Genomic DNA, 20,853 nt, shown 5'->3' on the forward strand with positions numbered 1-20,853 from the left:
TCTGTTTGCTTCTTAGACTCGAGGATCTAGTTCTTTCCATAGATTTGGGAAGTTCTCATTCACCATTTGTTTTAATACAATAGATTCTCCATTCCATGCTCCCTCTCCTCCTCCACTATGCCCATGATTCTGGTATTACCTTTTCTGATTGAGTCAGGGAGTCTCGTAGCGCTCTTTCATTTTTCTTTATTCTCAGGTCTCTCTCTTCTTCCCTCTTGATTCCTATTTTCGATATCTCTAGTTCTTTCCTTTAAGTGGTTGGTTCTGTTTTCTATGCTCAACAGTTCACTCTTAATCGCCTTAAATTTCCTGCTTCATTTCCAATATTTCTGACATATTCTTTTTTAAAGTTTCAATTTCCTTGGAGAAATACTCATTTTGTTCATTGATTTTTCTGAGTGCACTGAATTGCTTGTCAGTACTTTCTCGGATCTCGTTGAGTATTTTCAAAACTGTAGTCTTAGAGTGTGTGTCATTTATATCACATAATTCCATGTGTTCCACCCTGCTTTTTGGGAATTATTTTGTGTTCTTTCTGGTCACCTTCATTACTGTGGTTCTTCATGGTATTTGCTGTCCTCCTTTGTTTTCCCATTTATCTCTGAAGAGGTCTTTCTACTATGTTCCAGTAGATGGCGCTGAATAGAAAGATTTTTTTTTTTTTTTTTTTACCGGATTTGAGTCTCATTGGCTTCCATGGGACAGTACCTCTGTGCTGCTTGGGGTGGGGTTTGTTATGCCCTCACACTAATGATGACCCCTGACCTCTGCGGGGTCCCATCCCAAGCACCTTTCCTGGGGTTCAGTCATAGAGAGAAACAGCGAACCTATTGCAACAGCTTTTGATTTATAGATAATATGCTCCTGGAGTCAATTTCAAGGGCAGCAGGAGGTGAGTTTTGGGAGTCTAAGCAGCAGCAAGGCTCTGTGGTTTCCTTTCTTTGTTTGAAACACCACTGCCTGGCCCAGCAGTGGGGAGCCCCGTGGCAGAACCCCATGCTCTCTTTGGGCGTCTGCTGACTCAGTCACTGTTCTCTCTCATTGCTCGCACTTGTGACTGCTCGCTGCTCCCTCTGTTCCCCTTACCTCCTTCCCCCTCCCCCTCATCCCCAGCTCCCTCTGTTCCTCCAGACCCAAGGAAGTGCCTGCTACCACTGGCTTTCTCCCCTCTTGGGGCCAGGCTGCGAGCTCGAGCTGAGCTGCGGGGCTGCACATGCGGGCTGTCTGTGCCTTCCCGCCTTCTCGCTGCCCTGTTTATTCCCGATGCCCACCTTCAGGTCTTTCAGTGCGCAGGTCTCTCAGGGACTTATAGATGGCTAACTTGTTGAAATGTCAGGGGGAGAAGAAAAGAAGCACCCTTACCTGCCATTCCTCTGATATCACTGGCCAGTTTTAAGGCTTTTAAAACTTACTTTATTAAATTCCTATCAGACAGTTGAACCAATTTACATTCCCATCCTGAGTATATGAGATCTCGTCACAGAACATATTAGACAAAACGTTATAAAAATTCACTGATTAACAGACCAAAGAAGATAATGGCAGACAGAGTTTGGCAGCTTAGCTCTTTCAAAATGATAAAATATTCTTTGACATATTTCGGAGAACAAATGTTGAATGTAAGATATGCCTAATCTTACACAGGGGGTCATATAATTAAACTGCTGAGTTATTCAGAAACAATAGAAAGATTCACTGAAAGTTATCCAGACCTATCTTATTTCCAAAAAGGATCCAATTGATTTTTAAAGTAAATCTGTCTACATTCTATATAGGTAGTCCCAGCTGATTTTCTGGGCTGTTGCTTTATTACAGTTACCTGATAGTCCTTTCATCACTGACTTTAGTCCTCAGTTTCTGCAGGACATGGTCCACAAGATCAGACTCCAGCACACGTTTCTCCGTTTGCCTTTCCTTCTCAAAAGACTTAACCTTAAAAAGAAGATAAGAGATCAACCGAAGGACTTGTATACATGCATATAAGTACAACCAATGGACACAAAACTCTGGGGAGGGAGGGCATGTATGGTGGGGGGCAATGGTATATGTACAAAGATAATAATTTAATAATAATAATAAAAAGAATGAAACAGATCCATCATTTCAGAAGCCAAAAGAATAACTCAGAATCCTATAGTAATACAAGGCAATAGTTTAGGGGTGATTTTGCTCCCCACAGGACATTTGGTCATGTTCAGAGACACTTCTGGTTGTAACTGTGGGGCATTGAGTGAGTAGAGGCTAGGCATGCTGCTAAACATCCTACAACGCACACACAGCAGCCCCACAAAGAACTCCGACCCAAGATGTCAAAGTGTGGTTGTTGAGAAACCCAAGTCTAGACTAGAATAGCTTATCATAGATGATAGAATAAAAATAATTAAAAAAAAAGGCTAAGACAAACCTGCTTCTACTTAATTCTATTCTTTCACATATTCTTCTCCTTAAACATCCTCTGGTCAGTCACCAGGTTTCTACAACTACTCCCTCTCCTTTTCAAACCCAAGTCCTGTCGTCCTCCTTCTATGGTGCCTGCACTTTCATCTCCACTTGCACGGCCGGCACTCAGTCCTGGCTGGGGGAGAGCCCAATATTATTCCCATTGCTACCCCTGTCTTCAATTTCCCCTTGCTCCTTTCCATACTACACATCCCTGCAGGTTAATTTTTTTCATATACAATTACGATGTCGCCTTCTGTTAAAAACACACACTGGCTCCCTATTAGTATTAGCAAAGTAAAGTCAAAAAAATTTTGGCTCTCCATGATCCAGCTAGAACCATTCTCTCCCACTGAAGTCCCCTTCTTCTTCTTTTTAAAAAAATAATATTTTTTATTGATTTCAGAGAGGAAGGGAGAGGGAGATAGGGATAGAAACATCAATGATGAGAGAGAATCATTTATCCACTGCCTTCTGCACGCCCTCTGCTGGGGATCGATCCTGCAACATACTCCAGTATGTTGACTGGAATTGTACCTGGGACCCTCCAGTCCACAGGCATTTGCTCTATCCACTGAGCCAAACCAGGTAGGGCAGAATTCCTCTTCTTTATAATCCTTCTACTTTATCCAATACAGACATTGAGGGTAATACCAGAATGGTTCTCTGCTGGTCTGCCTCTATCTTTCAGACAATCTACGGAAAGAACTACCATTTCCTTTGCTATTCCTTCTGCTGAAAAGTCCCTTTCAGCGCATACTATATCCTGTCCATCCCTGAAGTTCCAGCATAAGTGCCTCCTCCACCCTGCAGACGTCCTTGCTACCTCTGAAATGATCTACGAGGCTGCTGGACCCTCAGAGAACTTTCTCTGTAAGACCTTCATGGCACTGAGCATTTTCCAGGTCACAATCATGCACAATGTCTTATGTTTCCTATTAGATTACAGGATCCTTGACAGTAGGGCCTGTGGCATAATGTCCCTGTACTCTTCATGGGCCTCAATTTAACCCCTCCCACAATGAATGTTAAAATGCATTTGCTGAATGGATGAAGTGATGGCTTGCCCTTCAAATGTGAAGGTGATGCTATCGATCCATCATTAAGAGGCAGAATTTCCAGGCCTGGAGCAGCCAGGCCCGGAGCAGCAGCGGCCAGACCCGGAGCAGCTGGTTGTGGAACGAACCAGAGCAACAGAGACCAGGCTGGAAGCAGCTCGCTCCTCGCCTGCCCATGCCCCAGGGCTGCCTCTCAGACATGGCTGGAAACTTTTGGGGGAACTTGAGGGTCTGCTGAATCAAGTGATGAAGGCTTAGATGTGGATGTGTTGAGTTATTATAGCGCTGGGGTGTTGATCAGTGAGAACCTTGTGTGGGGTCTGGATGAGATTGGTTGATCTATTTGGAAATGTCTTTTGTGTGAAGTGTATCCTTGGGCATGTGGAGGTATTATTGATTTGAGAAAATACTAAGTAATTGATTTACTACCTGAAAAATTTAAAGTTCTGAAAGTTTAAGGTCTCTTGCCAAAAAGAGGTTTTAAAGCTAACACCTTAATTTCAATGGAGAAAGGGGAGGACAAGCCCTTCCCACCCAGAACAGGTAATCCCATTCCAACCAGCAGCTATCTTTAAACAATGTGTTCATTTACATTTGAATGGCTACGCCTTTTGATAGCCTAAGGGCAAGTTTACATGTAAATAAGTTTGCTTCTCAGTTCCCAGGGCAGAAAAAACAAGGTTTAAAATTATTAGATTTTAAAATTTATTCTTAAAAATATAAAAGTTTATTAATTTAAAAAAAAACCCCAAGGAAATTAAAAAACCTGATGAACAATATTAACTGTTGAATATAATAGATTCAGAGATACGGGAGGGGAGTGGACTGACAATTCTCGGGGAAAAGGGGAGTGGTGGATGCGGGAAGAGACTGAACATAAACTGTGCACCTATGGATGAGCACAATGGAGGGTGGGGAAAGGGCAGAGGGTGGGGTGGGAACCTGGTAGAGGGGGGAAGAAATGAGGAACCTTTGTAATAATATGAACAATAAAGATTGATTTAAAAATAAATAAAAAAAAATTTGTATTTGATACTAATTTCAAATCCAAAGGGTTAAGAGAATGAAACTGCAATTGCCATCTTTAGGGCATATGAAGGGGGAAAAAACAACAACTAATCTACTCAAATCATGTTAGAGGAGGAACAAATTTACTATAACCTGAAATAAAACATTTTTATGACTGCTCAAAAAAAAAAAAAATTAAAAAAAAAAAAAAAAGGCAGAAAAGAGCTGAAGATGCTGGAACAATGTTGCAATGAACAAAATCATATTTAATGGAGATAAATGTGAAGTCCTAAAATTAAAGCCTTATTGTGGAAGGCCAGCCAAACCTGGTAATATCTGTGAAAAGCCTAATGGGTTTAGTTGATTATAAATTCAGTATGAGCCAAAGGAATCACATGGTTACTAAGAATTCACTTACAGGCTATATTAGGAGAAATATGGTATCTGGATGGAAGGAGGTCAGAGACCCTGTCCTTTTAATCAGGACATGCTTAGAGCACTCTGTAAAATTTTACTATCACATTTAAAGACAGACACTGACACGATGAAGTATGTCTAGAGGAGGTGAAGAGGGTCAAGGATCTGGAAACCATGTTATGAGGAATGGCTTCAATAAGTTCAGTGTTTACACCGGAACAGAGGACAGTTAAAGTGGCATGGCAGCTGACTCCTAAAATTTATTTGAAGGTAGCTGAGGGAAGTAGGAAAAATTAGGTTTGTTAGCTTGACTACTCCAGAGGGTACAACTAGGACCAGTGATGGTACTATTGGGAAGCAGATTGTGAGTCAAGTTTCTAAAATGTGCTAACCATAACAGCAGTGTGTTATGACACTGGAATTATCAGAGGAGGCTGGACAGTCATCTCCTGGTAATACTGCAAGAGCAATCACTGCTCTAGACGAGGCCTGAGGCCTGATCCGTGACCGTAGGGTAACTGATGATTTTGTGACTAACAAGCAGATTGCCAGTGGGGACGTCCAAATCTGTCCATGGAGAATTCACCACTACAAGAATTGCCCTCCTGCTTTAAACTAGAAAGCCAGGTAAAACGTAAACAATGGTTTCAGACTTTGGACAATGAGCAGTGGAGGGCTATTATCCTACAAGTGGCCCAGGTTATTGTGTTGAAGAAGTTTGCAAACTGCAGTGCAGGGGAGCGTACCTAAACTAGGAGTCTTACTAAATTGAAGTTCAGGTAAGCCAAGTTGGCTACAAATTGTAGGGCAAATGACCAAAGAGGAGGGAGGCACACACTCACAGAGAAATATTTCTGAATCTCTGCAGAGGACTCCACTCACATCTCTGGCAGAGGTACTGACCTGGCTTGGGTGAAAGGAAACCACCCACAGCTGAAGAAACAACCACCAGAAATAAGCGGGCATAATAATTTCTGGAATCACAGGTCTGGGAAGAGTTCTTGTCCTTACCAGAGTAGAGGGATCTCATAATACATAGGGCATGAGGCAGAATCCTCCGAAGGGCTCTGCTAGGGACTAAATTAGACCGAGACTAAAAGTTGCCCTGAACCTGCCCTAACAAAGCTTAAAATCAAGCCTGGAAAGCACCAAACAGAATCCAAGATCCTAACTACATTCCAGAACAAAGGCCAACAGAGCTTACGAGAGCAAAAGAAAACCCAGCACCCAAAAATGTAACATCTATAATGTCCAACAACCAATAAAAATTATTAGGAATGCAAAGTGCTAAAAATATGACTCATAACCAGGTGAAACATTAATACATAGAAATAGCCCAGAAATGACAGAGATGATGGAATTAGTAGATAAGTACCTTAAAACGCCCATTTTAAATCTCATAAAGAATGTAAAGCAAATAAGAACCACAATGAAAGAAATGGAAGACATAAAAAAAAACACCCCACAACGTAACCTGTACAGATAAAAAAAAATATATAATATCTGAAATAAGAAATGCATTGTATGGGATTAACAGCAGATATGAGATTGCAGAAAAGATCAGAGTCTCATTCAAAATAAAGCTGCGGGGAGGGAAACACAATAAAACAAAAAAGAGTCTAAGCTGTGGGGCAATATAAAATAATTAAGAGACTATTATCAGAGTCTCAGAGGGAAAGGGACAAAAAATTTGAAGAAATAACGTCTAAAAAATTTCCAAATTTGACAATACTATGAATCTATAGGTCAAAGAAGTCCGGTGAAACAAAGAATACCACACTGCGGCATGTCATATTCAAATCGCAGAAAGCCAATGACATAAAAACACCCTAAGAGCTGACAGGAAAAAAGGGATACATTATATTCAGAGGATCAAAGCAAACATTTTAAAATAGGTTAGGAGACAATAAAATGTATCTTCAAAGTGGAAAAAGAAAAATTATAAATTCTGAATTTTATACCAGCAAAAATAACTTTAAGAAATGAAAGTGAGCCCCGGCCACATGACTCAGCTGGCTGGAGCACAGCCCCGTATAACAAAAGGTTGTGGGTTTGATTCCTAGTCAGGGCACAAATTCGGTGGCAGTGGAAACAGGAAACAACTGGTCAATGTTTCTTTCTCACACAAAGAAAAAAAACAAAACCCAATAAAAACATGTTCTCGGGTGGTAACTTAAAAAAAGAAAAAGAAATGAAAACTAAATCAGAATAATATCTGGCTTAACACAAAAAATAAATAGTTCAAGAAATGGTAAATATGTGAGTAAATATAAAGGACATTTCCCCCTTATTTAAAAAAAAACACTTTAAAAGATAACTGACTAATTAAAACCAAAATATTAACAATGGGATTTATAACATAAGTAGAAAAAAGCATTAGGTAATATTGTAATAGCACATAAAATTGGGAGCGAGAGGAAATGGAAATATTGTTGTAATATTATTCTGTTGTAATATATGTGAAGATACATGATATTTCTTTCAAAGTATAATGTGATAAGTTAGAGATGTGTACTATAAATCCAAGAGAAGTCACAAAAAAATCCCACCAAGCCGAAGCCGGTTTGGCTCAGTGGTAGAGCATCGGTCTGCGGACTGAAAGGTCCCGGGTTCGATTCCGGTCAGGGGCATGTACCCTGGTTGCGGGCACATCCCTGGTAGGGGGTGTGCAAGAGGCAGCTGGTCAATGTTTCTCTCTCATCGACGTTTCTAGCTCTCTATCTCTCTCCCTTCCTCTCTGTAAAAAATCAATAAAATATATTAAAAAAAAAAAATCATCCCACCAAAAACAAAGAATTATAGTCAGTAAACCAAGAGTAGAGATAAAATGGAATAAAAAAAATAATTTAAAAGAGGACATGAAAACAGAAAAAAAAAAAAAAAGGAAAAAGGACAGTAAAATGATAGTTTCTAATAATTGCATTACATATAAGTGGTTTAACCACACCAATTTCTAAAAGACTGTGTAACAAAGCAAAACTCAACTAGTGACTGTCTCCAAAGAACCTACTTTAAATATGAAGACACAAATAGAAGGAGAATGATAAGCCATGCGAATACTAACCAAAAGACTTCAGAATAAGAAATATTACCAGGGATAAAGAGCTCAATTCATCAAGAAGATATAAAACCCTAAATGTGTATTCACCAAATAACAGTTTCAAATGCATAAAGCAAAAGTGATATAACTAAAAGGAGAAATAAATAAACCTACAATTATAGCTGGAGATCAATGCTCCTCAGTAATTGATAGAACAAACAGAGAAGTAAGTTAGGAAAATATAGAAGACTTAAGCAATGGTATCAACTAATGTGCACAAATTGATGTTTATGAAACACTCCTCCGAACAAGGTAGAATACACATTCTTTTTAAGTGTACACGAAGCATTTACAACAACAGCCCATTATTAAAGGATGGGAATCACACAGAGTATGATTTCTGGTCACAAAGGAATTAAACTAGAAATGGTTAAAGAAATGTATCTGGAAAATACCCAAATATTTGGAAACTGAAACTCGTAAATAACCTATGGATAAAAGAAGAAATCATCAAGGAAATTAGAAATATTCTGAACTAAGTGAAAATAAAAAGTACTAAATAAATAATATGCAACTAATGCAGTATGTAGAGTGAAATTTATAGCATTAAATGCTTATACTTAGAAAAGAAGAAATTATATAATCCGTAATCTAAACCAGGTGGCCAGCATTTTTATTTATTTATTTATTTTTTTTTTTTTCTGTAAAGGGCTAGATAGTAAACATTTAAGCTTTGCAGGTCACACACTCTTTTTCTTTTTAAACAAAGTACATAAAAAGGGTTTGTGGCCCACAGGCCATGCAAAAATAGGCTGTGGGCTGGATTTGGCCAGTATGTACAATAGGTTGTAGTTTGTCAAACCCTGATGTAAAGTTCTGTCAGAGAAACTAGAAAAATAAACTAAATCCAAAATTATCAGGTTAAAAAAATAATAAAGTATAGAAATCAATAAAATAGAAAACTAATAAAAAATTTAAAAAAAGACTCAAACATCAAAAGCTGGTTCTCTGAAAAGACAAAATTGATAAACCTCCTGTCAGGCTGATCAAGAAAAAAAAAAGATGGGAGACATAAATTACCAATGTCAGGAATGAAAGAGGACCTCACTACCCATGTTATGTATAGTGAAAGAACAGGGAGTATTTGGAAATTCAGATGAAATGGAAACATTCTAGGAAAGATACAAACTACCAGAATTCACTCATGAAGTAAGAGGCAACCTGAATAGTTCTACATCTAAGCCCATGTGGCTTTACTGGTGAACTTCACCAAATAAATGAGGATTAAATAATACTAATTCTAAACAAATCTTCCAGAAAACACAAAAGGAGAGAACACTGTCAATTTCATTTTATGGAGCCAATATTACCTTCATATTAAAACTAGACAAAGACATTATAAGAGAAAAACAAGGAGGAAAATGTTGATTTTGATTTTTTTTTCCTTTAAAAACAGAAATAAAGGTTATGAAGTCGTTTCAGTTTGAGCATTTTTAGTTACATGCAACACAGTAAGACTGGTTAGTAAGTAGCCTAGAATATGCCAGTCATTAGAGCAATATCAGCTCTAATTATTCTTATTTTCTTGGATGAAAAAGAAAACAAGGGAAGAAAACTAGGAAAAAACTACAGCCACCATTATTTTTTTTTTTTTTTTTAAGCCCTAAGAAAGTGTTCAGAGCCTCTCTTTCTTATTTTATATTTTCTCCAATAATGAGTCAGAGGAAGAACAAAATAATGGATTCCCACCCACAGGCAGGTGGGAATTGAGTGCTCCACAGTTAACAGAGCTGTGGAAATCTATGAATTGTGAAAGATTTTCTCTGGTCTTTACCTTGACATGGCTTCCTTCTTTATCTGACACAAGGGCCACATAGGTGATTTCATGATGTCGGCAGTACTCCTGTAGTTCCTCTTGGGACTGAAACAAACAAACCGTGTATGAAATAACACAAGGCACCTGGAGCCACCTCAAGGAATTAAAAAGAATGAAAACACTGCGTTCAATTGTATTCTCAAAGTGAGCATGCCGACTTCAGGGGTTATAAATATTAAGCAGAATTCAAGGAAGGAATAAGACCTCTTTTGCTTTCATTACTTTCACTATTGTTTTAAGGGTCCATGGGCAATCAGTGTGGTCAGGACACAGTAAGAGGTTTTCAGAAGCTTCACACACACACACACACACACACACACACACACAGAGAGAGAGAGAGAGAGAGAGAGAGAGAGAGAGAGAGAGAGAGAGAGAGAGAGAGAGAGAGAGAGAGATAGATAAGGCCTTTGAGGAAAGGAAAGGCAACAAAAGAAATAGTGGAGAGTGGAAAGCAGAATTGAGTCATAAAACAAAGAACGTGGAGGAGAGAAGCCTGCAGGGGGTTGTCACATACAGGGGTCCTCAAACTTTTTAAAGTGGGGGCCAGATCACGGTCCCTCAGAGAGCTGGAGGGCCGGACTATATGAACTACTAATTCCTACTGTAACACCTTGGCTGCGCTCACTGCCCAAAAAACCTGGCGGGCCAGATCAGACTCCTCTGCAGGCCGCATGTGGCCCGCAGGCCGTAGTTTGAAGACCCCTGAAGCAGGACTGAAGTCACATCACTGGGCTTATAATTTACGCTAAGATAGAGCACTTCTCTAACAACTTAACAAATTAACAAATGGAAGAGATACTGCTCTGGAAAATGATTAAAAATTATGGCACCTGAACAACAAAATCATCGCACCTGGCCGGCGTGCCTCAGTGGTTGAGTGTTGACCTATGAACCAGGAGGTCATGGTTCAATTTCTGGCAGGGCACATGCCTGGGTTGCGGGCTCGATCCCCCGTGTGGGGCGTGCAGGAGGCAGCCTATCAATGATTCTCTCTCATCATTGATGTTTTTATCTCTCTCCCTTCCTCTCTGAAATCAATAGAAACAAAATTATTGCTCAGCCTACTTCTGACATGAATTTTTATATAACACAAAAATGGACAACAGCAGCTTCATACATGACTTGGCAGGTGATGTGAAAGGAGCAGGAGGGCCGGTAGAGGCTGTTTCCCCAGGGGTCTCTCCAGGCTCTGGGGCACCGTGAGTGCGGGTAAACGTGTACGACTTGGTCACCTAGGGATACAACCCCTTCTGTGGTCTGCTCATGGCAGTAAGAAGTTAGTTGCCAAAAGGCCCCACATTCTAAAGGGTAGGCAAGTATTCAGTCAGCTATGGGAGGTCTGAGGATATAAAGCTACAAACACACTAAACACAGAATGCCCTTGGGAAGTGTGGTAGGGTGCATAATGGATTGTAAAGGTGTCCATCCACATCTTAATCCCCAGGACCTGGGAATATATTACATTATATAGTACAAGGGACTTTGTAGATGTGCTAACGTTAAGGATCTTGAGATAGGGAGATTATCCTGGATTATCTGGGAGGGCCCAGAGTAATCACAAGGGTCCTTATGAAATGGAGACAGGAGGGTCAGAGTTAGAGAGTGTAAGGACAGAAGCACAGGTCAGAGAGGACAGGAGATGCTACTCTGCCATGTTTGAAGATGGAGGATGGGGCCATGAGCCAAAGAATGCAGGAGCCTCTAGGACAGGGGTCCTCAAACTTTTTAAAGTGGGGGCCAGATCACGGTCCCTCAGAGAGCTGGAGGGCCGGACTATATGAACTACTAATTCCTACTGTAACACCTCGGCTGCGCTCACTGCCCAAAAAACCTGGCGGGCCGGATCAGACTCCTCTGCGGGCCGCATGTGGCCCGCGGGCCGTAGTTTGAAGACCCCTGCTCTAGGAGCTGGAAAAGGACTCTCCCCCCAAAGCCTTCAGAAGGAATAACCCTATTGACTCCTTGCATTGAGTCCAGTTAATACTGATTTCAGACTTCTGAATTCCAGAAATGTAAGCTAATAAACTTGTGTGGTTTTTAGCCACTAAGGTTGTGGTGATTTATTACTGCTGCAATCAGAAACGAATACAGGAAGCAACTGTAACCTCAGAGATGAGTTTGAGAACCCAAAGTGGTGGAGGATGATTCCCCATGGAAGCCATGATTAGTTGCATTCCATTCACTGTGCCTCTTTACCTGTGACCAGTCATACATGATTTCCGCTGTGATTCCCGCCGTCCAGAGTTTCTGGGTTATGTTGATGGCCCTGGACATGGACATCTGGCCAACACTTACGACCAAGAGGTCACAAGAGCTTATTGAGACCTGGATCAGAGACAGAGTGATAACATCTAGAAGAGCCAGACTATGAGCTTGTAGGCGAGACCAGCCCCAGGATGGAAGCAGCACTCCTATGTAGGCAGGCATTTTGAAATCTTGTACAGCAACATATGGGTGAAAGCCTTTACCTCAAAATTGTATAGTAAAATAAATAAATAGCGCAGAAAAAACTTTAACATTTGTCTTTTAAGATAGATTTTAGGGGTTCTGATATGAGTCTGTTAACAACTCTAACACCTCACACCTACAGGGCTCACTACAGATGAAGAGTGAGGCTAAGGAAGGAAGAATGGATTGTCGAGGTTCCTCAACTAGAGGCTAAGGACTGAAAGGCAAAAACTCACACCAAGTTTTTGGCTTGCCTATCACAGCAAAGATAATCTACCAACCCGAACCTATCACTGCCACATCTGGGCTCCATGCAATGACTGCGGACTGGGAGACGACTGGGAAGCCAAGCCGGTACTTACAGGTTCTTCCATGTTGAGGACAGCAGCAGATATCTTGTCTATCGCTATGCTCACCCCAATGGCAGTGGGAACTGGCCCCAGAGCCTGCGGTCCTCTAAAATGGGGAATCTGCAGAGAAAGACACACAGTTCTGGTTACGAAATAGAGAAGAAATTGCAATTACGGGCAAAGCAATGATTAGAGTGCATGCACTCTCAGCAACTTATCATCAGAGTGTTCAACAAACAGTTTTGTGTGTGTGTGTGTGTGTGTGTGTGTAAGAGACCGCAGCAAGCCCACATGCAAATTTAGGTAAATGTTACATCTAGAACTGTACTGTTCAATAAGGCAACTACTAGCCATATGTGCTTGAGCACTTGAAATATGGATAATCTGAACTGACATGTGCTATATGTAAAATACACACTGGATGCAAAGATTCAGAATTTTTTTAAAAAGTAAAATATCTCATTAATAACTTTAAAAATTTTGGATATATTTTGTATTAAATGAAATACATTATTAAAATTAATTCTACCTGTTTCCTTTTTACTTATTTTATGTTACTATATAATTTAAAATTTAACATATAGGTTCTTTCATATATTTTATTGATTTCAGAGAGGAAGGGAGAGAGCTAGAGAGAGAGAAACATCAATGATGAGACAGAATCATTGAATGGCTGCCTCTTGCATGTCCCCTACTGAGGGGGGATCGAGCCCTCAACCCAGGCATGTGCCCTTGGCTGGAATCGAACCTGGGATCCTGTAGTCTGCAGGCCGACGGTCTATCCACTGAGCAAAACCAGCTAGGGCAACATATGGGTTCTGTACCCAAGATAAATAAGTACACTTCTCCTTATTCTTATTGCTAAGTACAGCTAAAAATCCTGGACACTACAGAAAACAAATATAAAAAGATTCTGAAATGAAGAGAAGGCAGCAAACTGGCCAGAAACCACATGACACGTGGCTAGTTCCCTGGGTTTGGTCTTTGCCTCATATGTTCTGAATTGGGTGCTAGAGAAACTGGTAACCCAGACATGTCAAGGAAAAACAATAAAAAAGCCGTGACGAAAACCTGCTTTTTCTGGCTAAAAGACCACACAAGAGGCTACCCAGTAGGACAGAACACTTTTAGATATTACAGCCAAGACACATCATAAATAAACCTCAACTAAAGACAAAAAAAACCCACAAAAAACACAATAAAACAAAAAAATCCATTGAGTGAGAATCACCTTTCCTATAGTGAAAAAAATAATTCAAATAACAGCAAATTTCCCATAAGAAACCAGAAATGTTGAAGAAATACAATAAGGTTTCTTCTTGAGTTTCTCAGAGTGTGACAATCAAAGTAATAAGCATAACACTTTCTGATATGGATCTCAATGTATGTAAAAGAAGTATTTAAGACAATTACATGATAAATGGGGGGGGTGAAGTAAAAGGATATAAAGGCAGATTAGGTTTCTGCACTTGGTGGTTATGAGAATCTATATGTGGATAAAATGGCACAGAGTTATACACATACAGTAAATCAATGTCCGTTTCCTGGTGTTGACATTTTATTAGATTACTAGTAGCCCTGTGCACGAATCCGTGCGCCAGTTGCCCGCTGCTGTCCCCCTGCAGCTATCTGCCCACTGCCCCACCCTCCTGTAAGCTCTCCCCCTCCTAACCCCCCCTCACAGCTTGCTGACCTGCCCCCTCCTATAGCTCCCCACCACCCACTTGTTGTTTGCTGCCCCACCTTCCTGCAGATCCATGATCCAGGTTGTTATGTGATCAGTCATTACACCTCATGGTGTAAAGGATAATTAGCATATTCCTCTCTTATTATATAGGATGACAGGTTTAACCATTGGAAGAAAGTGGGTAAAAGTTACATGAACATCTCAGTACTATCTTTGCAACTTCCTATAAATCTATAATTATTTCAAAATAAAAGTTTAAAAACATTACAAGTGTGGTTCACAAGACATTTCTATTCTAGATAAAAGGTATGTTTAGCTTGGTGTGGCTCAGTTGGTTTGAGCATCGTTCAGTGCACTGGAAGGTTTCGGGTTTGATCCCTGGTCCGGGTGTGTATGGGAAGCAACGAATAGATGTATCTCTCTCACATCGATGTTTCTCTCTCCCTTCTCTCTCTAAAGTAAAACACACATACACACACACACACACACACACACACACACAAAACAACAACCCTGTACTCAGAGGTAAATCAACAAAGATATACAGGTGTTCAACTGGTTCTATTTTTCTGTATGTTTAAAAATGTTCAAAATAACAAGTTGAGGAATAAATGAAATTAAGCCAGAACAGATCAACAAATCTGGGGCCAGCCCTCACCAGCAGGTCATATCTGCCACCAGCTGCGAGGATCTCAGAGACAGCCCTCTGCCTCCGCCTGATGAACGCCACAAACTGGAAGATGATGCCGCTGTGCTGCTGCACCTTGTAAACCAGGCCCAGATTGATCAAGACCTGCAAGCGAAATGCCACACAACCGTATCAGAGGCACTGCTTTCCATCAATGGCATCAGAACAATCTATTTAGCATAAGCCAAGTACTCAGTAAGATCTGGTACGAAGTCTGTTTCACTACAACCCGCCAAGTAAGAAAAATGGCTGTCTTCTCCGAGGCCAAATGACAATAAGAATTGCTGCACAACAGGAATCGAGATGCTTGCACAGAAATTCTGATTGAAGCCAAAATTATGACTAGATATCAAATGTTGCAAAATGTAGAAAGCAGAACAATAAAACACTTATTAGCATTAATATAATAAACCCATTTCCCTCTTGTGCTGTTATTAATGCTACAAATCTGAACAGAATCAAACAATTGCCAAACCTGTAACTTTATGCCAAGTTTCTTCAACAGCCCAACAACCTCCTCTAGATCTTTTAAGCCATACTTCACCAGCTGGGCAACGCCTGTTTTCTGTTTTGTTAATGAATTTATTGTTGGTGTCAGATCTTGCAAATCTCCCTTTTGCTCAATAAATTTGTAGAGTCGACACAGCTAAAAAGCAGAGAGGCACAGTTAGGCTGCAGTCAGTCCACAGCAGGGAGGACTGACTCTGCACTAGGTTTCGTACACATACCTCCAAGAAGAAGAATTGGTAGTTGAAGGTCATTTTAGCCCTTCCCACAATCCCAAATGAGGATTATCCTTCTCCAACAACTCTAAGGCACCTCAGAGAAGTGCTTCAGGCACCTACCTCCTCACAAGTTCATTTTTAAGCCACACACTTACTCATAGTTAATGCTGACCCCAGCAGAGCAGAGTTTCGTTCTATCAGAGCTTCCATTATATTTTCTTTCTTTCTATTTTTAATTTAAATTCTTTATTGTTTAAAGTATTACATAAGTCTCTTTTTCCCCCCACTGACCTCTCTCCGGCCGCCCCCACCCTCCCTCCATTATATTTTCAAGCCAATAGTGTTCCCCTTTCCATCCTCATTCTCATGAATTCCGATCAATACAGCCATACAAACAGGGGGCTGGGGACGGGAAGGCAAAGTCTGACTTGTTCTGTCTAATATCACACCAAAGCGGTCAGAAATCCCCTCCCTCCCTCTGCCTGACCGATTCCTGTTTGAATCTGGGGGTGCAGTTAGATGTCACCGCCTGCAGGCAGCCTCCTGGTCTTTCAGACCCTGATCCAGCTCCGGGCTCTGCCACCGGTACACATGGTCCTTCCCGGGAGAGGGTGGGGGGTAGCGGTGACCTCTCTGGGGCCGGCATAGTCGCTGGCACAGAGCAGGTGAAGAGGCAATAACTGGGATCATGAGACCAGAGAGAAAACTTCCAGGAGCTAAGTGGAAATTATTAAGCAGCAAAATTGTAGCTATTTGAAGGCTGTAGGCAAGCAGAACCTGGTTCAACTCTCAACTGGCACCAGGAAGCTCAGAGTTAAATGAATAGTCAGTTTAATGTAGTTTCATATAATCATAAATTATTTTTAAAAAATAAAAATGTTAAAATCTCTACTAAAGATAAAATATTTTAATTTTAAAATGGTCTCATTTAATTTTTTTCTCTTAATTAAGTAACTTCTTCTCAAGAATTCTAACATTAAGTTTCCCCATTAATAAAACACCAGAAGCAGTAGAGTCAACACCCCAGGGTCGGGTCCTCCCCCATCACCCTCTGACGCATGCCACTCAGGACGACTCACAGCGTCTCTTTGGGCCTCAGCGCCTCATTTGTAAAAGAAGACAGAGCCAGGTGTTTGAAACTGTTTTGCAGCATTTCTACTCCGGTTTTTAATGTGCTTCGAGTTCCATTTTTAAATAATGAGAGTACCAACTGCCTTTATTAGATACTAATTGTTCCATTTTAAACTAACTGAACACATAACTTTGAATCAATGCTTATCCCTGTTGTCTTCTGCGCTGCAGCAGCTCAGTGAAGTGTGGGTGGCTATGCCGAAGATCTGGGCCCAATCTGATGCTGGGAGGGAGGATACAGTAAACCTGGTTACCCCGGGAGATGATCTTCACAGCCAATGGGATCAAACACAAGGATTTAGGAGCAGGAAATGTATCAGGAAAGCAAGAGCCTTAATTTAGTTCTCAGGTGTTAGAAGACCCCGGTGGGGAAGGGCGGATGCCCATTAATCTGCAGGGCTCCGTGCCTCATTCCAGCCCCACAGCATCTGTTTCAGAAGAGGATGGCTGGTACTAGGTCCCTCAGCAGGAGGGCCCACCAGGCAGCCTTCACGAGGGTGTGAAGAGGGTTCTGATGATGGAGAAAGAACAGGATGATTACGGCACATTAAGCCGCAGCATGGAGAGGCTTTTTTTGATCACAGCACTGGTTTCTCCCTTCCCTCAGTCCCATGTTGCCATGGTACCTATTAACACTCGGGAAAACCGTCTGTGAGGCAGCAGGCAGTGCTGCCGGCTTACTGCAGCAAGAATTTGGTGACATTTTCTGGTCTCACAAATTCACAGAGAACTGTAATAACACCATGAGAGGGTACTTACACTATTAGGAGACAAAGACAGATTGCAAAATTTAGCTTCCACTTCTCTCCTTGTCAGCTTTTCTGTCTAATATAGAAGAAAAAGGTGAAATGAGAGGGACCAAATGACCCTGAACAAGGTGCAATTTCCAGGCTAATTCTGCTAAGTACAGTCTCCATTTTGGATAAACTACTCCTAAACATGAAAGATGTAGTAATTCTGTAATTTACGAAAGTCCCTCCCCCCCCACCCCCCCAATTCACATAAAACTTACCATTATTTTAAACTGTGAAAAACCCTTACATGAAAGTATTAAAAGGGGGAAAGTTGCACTTGCTGAATGACGAGGCCACTCTGAGGGGACAGGCCTGGCCCAGGGGTTTCTGTCTGTGGGGGAGGGAGTCACCTGATCTGTCTGTCTGTGGGGGAGGGAGTCACCTGATCTGTCCCCCGGGAAAGCCCGCGGACTGACAGGCTCTGACGCCACGCTGGCAGTTAGGCTGCGGCTGTGGGATATGAACAAGGCTGACCTGAGGCCTCTGCAAGACCCCTGGGGCGAGTGTCTGGCTGACACACTGTTATCTGTCACTGCTACACAGCAGCAGCATTTTGGGGAAGGAAAGAACCACTAGACACCGACAGTAATGTTAGAGGCCTCGAGGTATACCTGCCAGATGAAAGAAAAGTTAGGTAAGCCTTTTGGTGTATAAAAAGCAATAATCTGCCCTAACTGGTTTGGCTCAGTGGATAGAGCCTTGGCCTGTGGACTCAAGGGTCCCAGGTTCGATTCCAGTCAAGGGCATGTACCTTGGTTGCAGGCACATCCCCAGAAGGAGGTGTGCAGGAGGCAGCTGATCGATGTTTCTCATCGATGTTTCAAACTCTCCATCCCTCTCCCTTCCTCTATGTAAAAAATCAATAAAATATATATTTTTAAAAAAACACAATAAGCCATTATGGACTTTCACTATTTGTTCTGCCTTAACCAGAGACTGTCTGGTACTGTTAGTTACTGAATCTCCTAGATGCTTCTTATTTGTTATAAAAAACAATATTTAACAAGAAAAAAATTATAAAAAATAAGCATTCACCTCCATCCCAGCCTCATAATATCACATGATTTAAAATTTTCAGCCTAGCTGATGTGGCTCAGTGGTTGAGCATTGACTCATGAACCAAGAGGTCACTGGTTTGATTCCCGGTCAGGGCACATGCCTGGGTTGCGGTCTTGATCCCTGGCAGGGATGTGCAGGAGGCAGTCGATTAATGTTTCTATCTCTCTATCCCTCTCCCTTCCTCTCTCTCTAAAATCAATAAAAATATAATAAAATAAAATAAAATTGTCAGTGTTTTCCCTCTGGGCTCTACTATGAAGGGGCTAATTAAGAAGAGGAACTGGAGGTGCCATTGCCCTGGTCCCACAGGAAAGAGGTGGTAAATGAGGCCCCAACTGAGATTTAAACCACTCTTCCCAATTCAACCAACCCAAACCTATAAGTGACTTTGCTGGTAAGCACAGGTAGGCTGGAAGAATTAAGGGCAGGGAATGAGTCTTTTATCCTCACTATTAATATTCGATTCTCTTGGCCTCTGTAAATTAAGTATAATAACAGCACTTGGGAGGATGGAGTGAGTTAATCCTCGTAAGAAGATTAGACTAATGCTTGTCACATGGGTAGGTGCTCAATAAAGGCCATTATTAGCAAGTATCAGGACTGATTTTTTTGCCTCCAAAAGTAGGTTAGTGAAGAACTTTATTATCCTAAAAATGAAATAAGACAATTTGGTTGTCTTATTAAATCAGAAGTTACCCTTAAAAAAATCCACACACACCCTGGAAGTCACTAGTCCAGAATAAAAGCTCAACTTGTTAATGTTGATATAATCAGAGAATCGGTCCTTTTATCTCACAGCAACGAGGGCAGGAGACACAACTCCAAATTCAATGTCATGGCTGCATCACTAAGAGAATGCTCATGAACTATTTTTATCTTTTAATATCAAAAGAAAGTAATTAAATGCTTACCACGGCGTCATACAGGATAATGTAGACTTGACTGAGTTTATCTTCTGGGATCCCACAGTGTAAGAGTATTGCTTTCAATAACATGGTATGGTTCAAGTAAATACTGTAATTTCTTTCCTAGGAAACCCCCCAAAAGAGACTATTTTAATTATATAATAAAAGCAATGTAGGTACATGACCAAACCTAAGATCTCACCACCAATTTACGATCCTAACACATGAAGCAACTGAGCGCGAACGACTGAATTTTAGCATATTTTTAAAATACATTTTTTCATTTGTTGTAGTCAAACAGTATAATACTATTTAACACTTTATTACACACATCGGTACTTTGGCCTTCAGCTGTGTTAAAAAGCCTGAGCAAATTCACAGACTTCAAGAGGGAAAAGGTCTGGTTCAACGGTAACTGACTTTATAAGCACAGGCTAGGGGATAGCTCTCTCCGCTTTTGTCCATGAATGAGCGTTCCGAGTCCTGAGCTACGTCCTGAGCGCGGTCAGCGGGGCATGCAGAAAACTGGACACACAGGTTCTGCCCCAACAGAGCACACACCGGGGCGAGTTCTGCCTTAGGGAGCACGAGGGTGAGGGTGCTTTACCCTTCCCCTCTAATCCCCCCTAGGCATGCTACTTTGCCTTTCTGCTAAACTGGCTCACTTCTACTACCTCTGTAAATTTCTAAATAAACTTTCTCTTATAGTTGGGTGTGTGTGTGTGTGTGTGTGTGTGTGTGTGTAAAAAAAGGGCACACACTGTGACGGAACAACTAACAACCAACATGATTCAAGGAAGCGGGTGATGTCTTGTGCCAAGTGAGAGTTGAAGAGGAAAGGGGGCCAGTCCATCAATGGGGGAACAGTCAGGCTTCCTGGGAGAATGGGCCGACCCCATGGCTGGGTAGAGAAGTCTTTCAAGAGAAGGAACTGCGATGGGAGTGAACGGCGCAGGCCCATGGAATCGGGAGGGAAGGCCTGAGAGCCAAACCTCGGGCTAAGAGCGGTGGCTAGGGAGCACGCAAACATGAGGAAAAGTGAAGCTGGGGAGTTGAGAACTCAGGTATAGGAGGGACCCACCAAGGGCTCTGAAGAGGCAATGAACCTGCTAAAAAAAGCATCCTAGGAATCAGCCTAACTTCTTCCATTTTGGAAGAGGCAGAAAAACAATACCCTTCCCTCAAAACAAAACAAAGAGATAAAAACAAAGGCCTTTCCTTTCAAGGC

General features: G+C 41.4%; 1 protein-coding gene across 3 annotated transcripts in view; it reads right to left on the reverse strand.

Annotated features, from left to right (window-relative positions):
• EIF2AK4 (eukaryotic translation initiation factor 2 alpha kinase 4) overlaps positions 1 to 20,853 on the reverse strand; it is a 100,306-nt gene that overhangs the window by 9,392 nt on the left and 70,061 nt on the right. For all 3 annotated transcript variants that reach the window (XR_014796879.1, XM_084905118.1, XM_084905119.1), the window contains 8 exons: positions 19,632 to 19,748; positions 17,627 to 17,692; positions 15,487 to 15,657; positions 14,982 to 15,116; positions 12,649 to 12,756; positions 12,035 to 12,163; positions 9,797 to 9,883; positions 1,820 to 1,932 (listed from right to left, as the gene is read on the reverse strand). Coding sequence is in view for 2 of the 3 variants with exons in the window: in XM_084905118.1 (XP_084761244.1) it covers positions 1,820 to 1,932; positions 9,797 to 9,883; positions 12,035 to 12,163; positions 12,649 to 12,756; positions 14,982 to 15,116; positions 15,487 to 15,657; positions 17,627 to 17,692; positions 19,632 to 19,748 (926 nt within the window). In the remaining variant the exon portion in view is untranslated. The remainder of the gene's footprint in view (positions 1 to 1,819; positions 1,933 to 9,796; positions 9,884 to 12,034; positions 12,164 to 12,648; positions 12,757 to 14,981; positions 15,117 to 15,486; positions 15,658 to 17,626; positions 17,693 to 19,631; positions 19,749 to 20,853) is intronic.

The sequence above is a fragment of the Pipistrellus hanaki genome (genome assembly GCF_964339955.1).
Source record: "Pipistrellus hanaki genome assembly, chromosome: 1".
Lineage (NCBI taxonomy): Eukaryota > Metazoa > Chordata > Mammalia > Chiroptera > Vespertilionidae > Pipistrellus > Pipistrellus hanaki.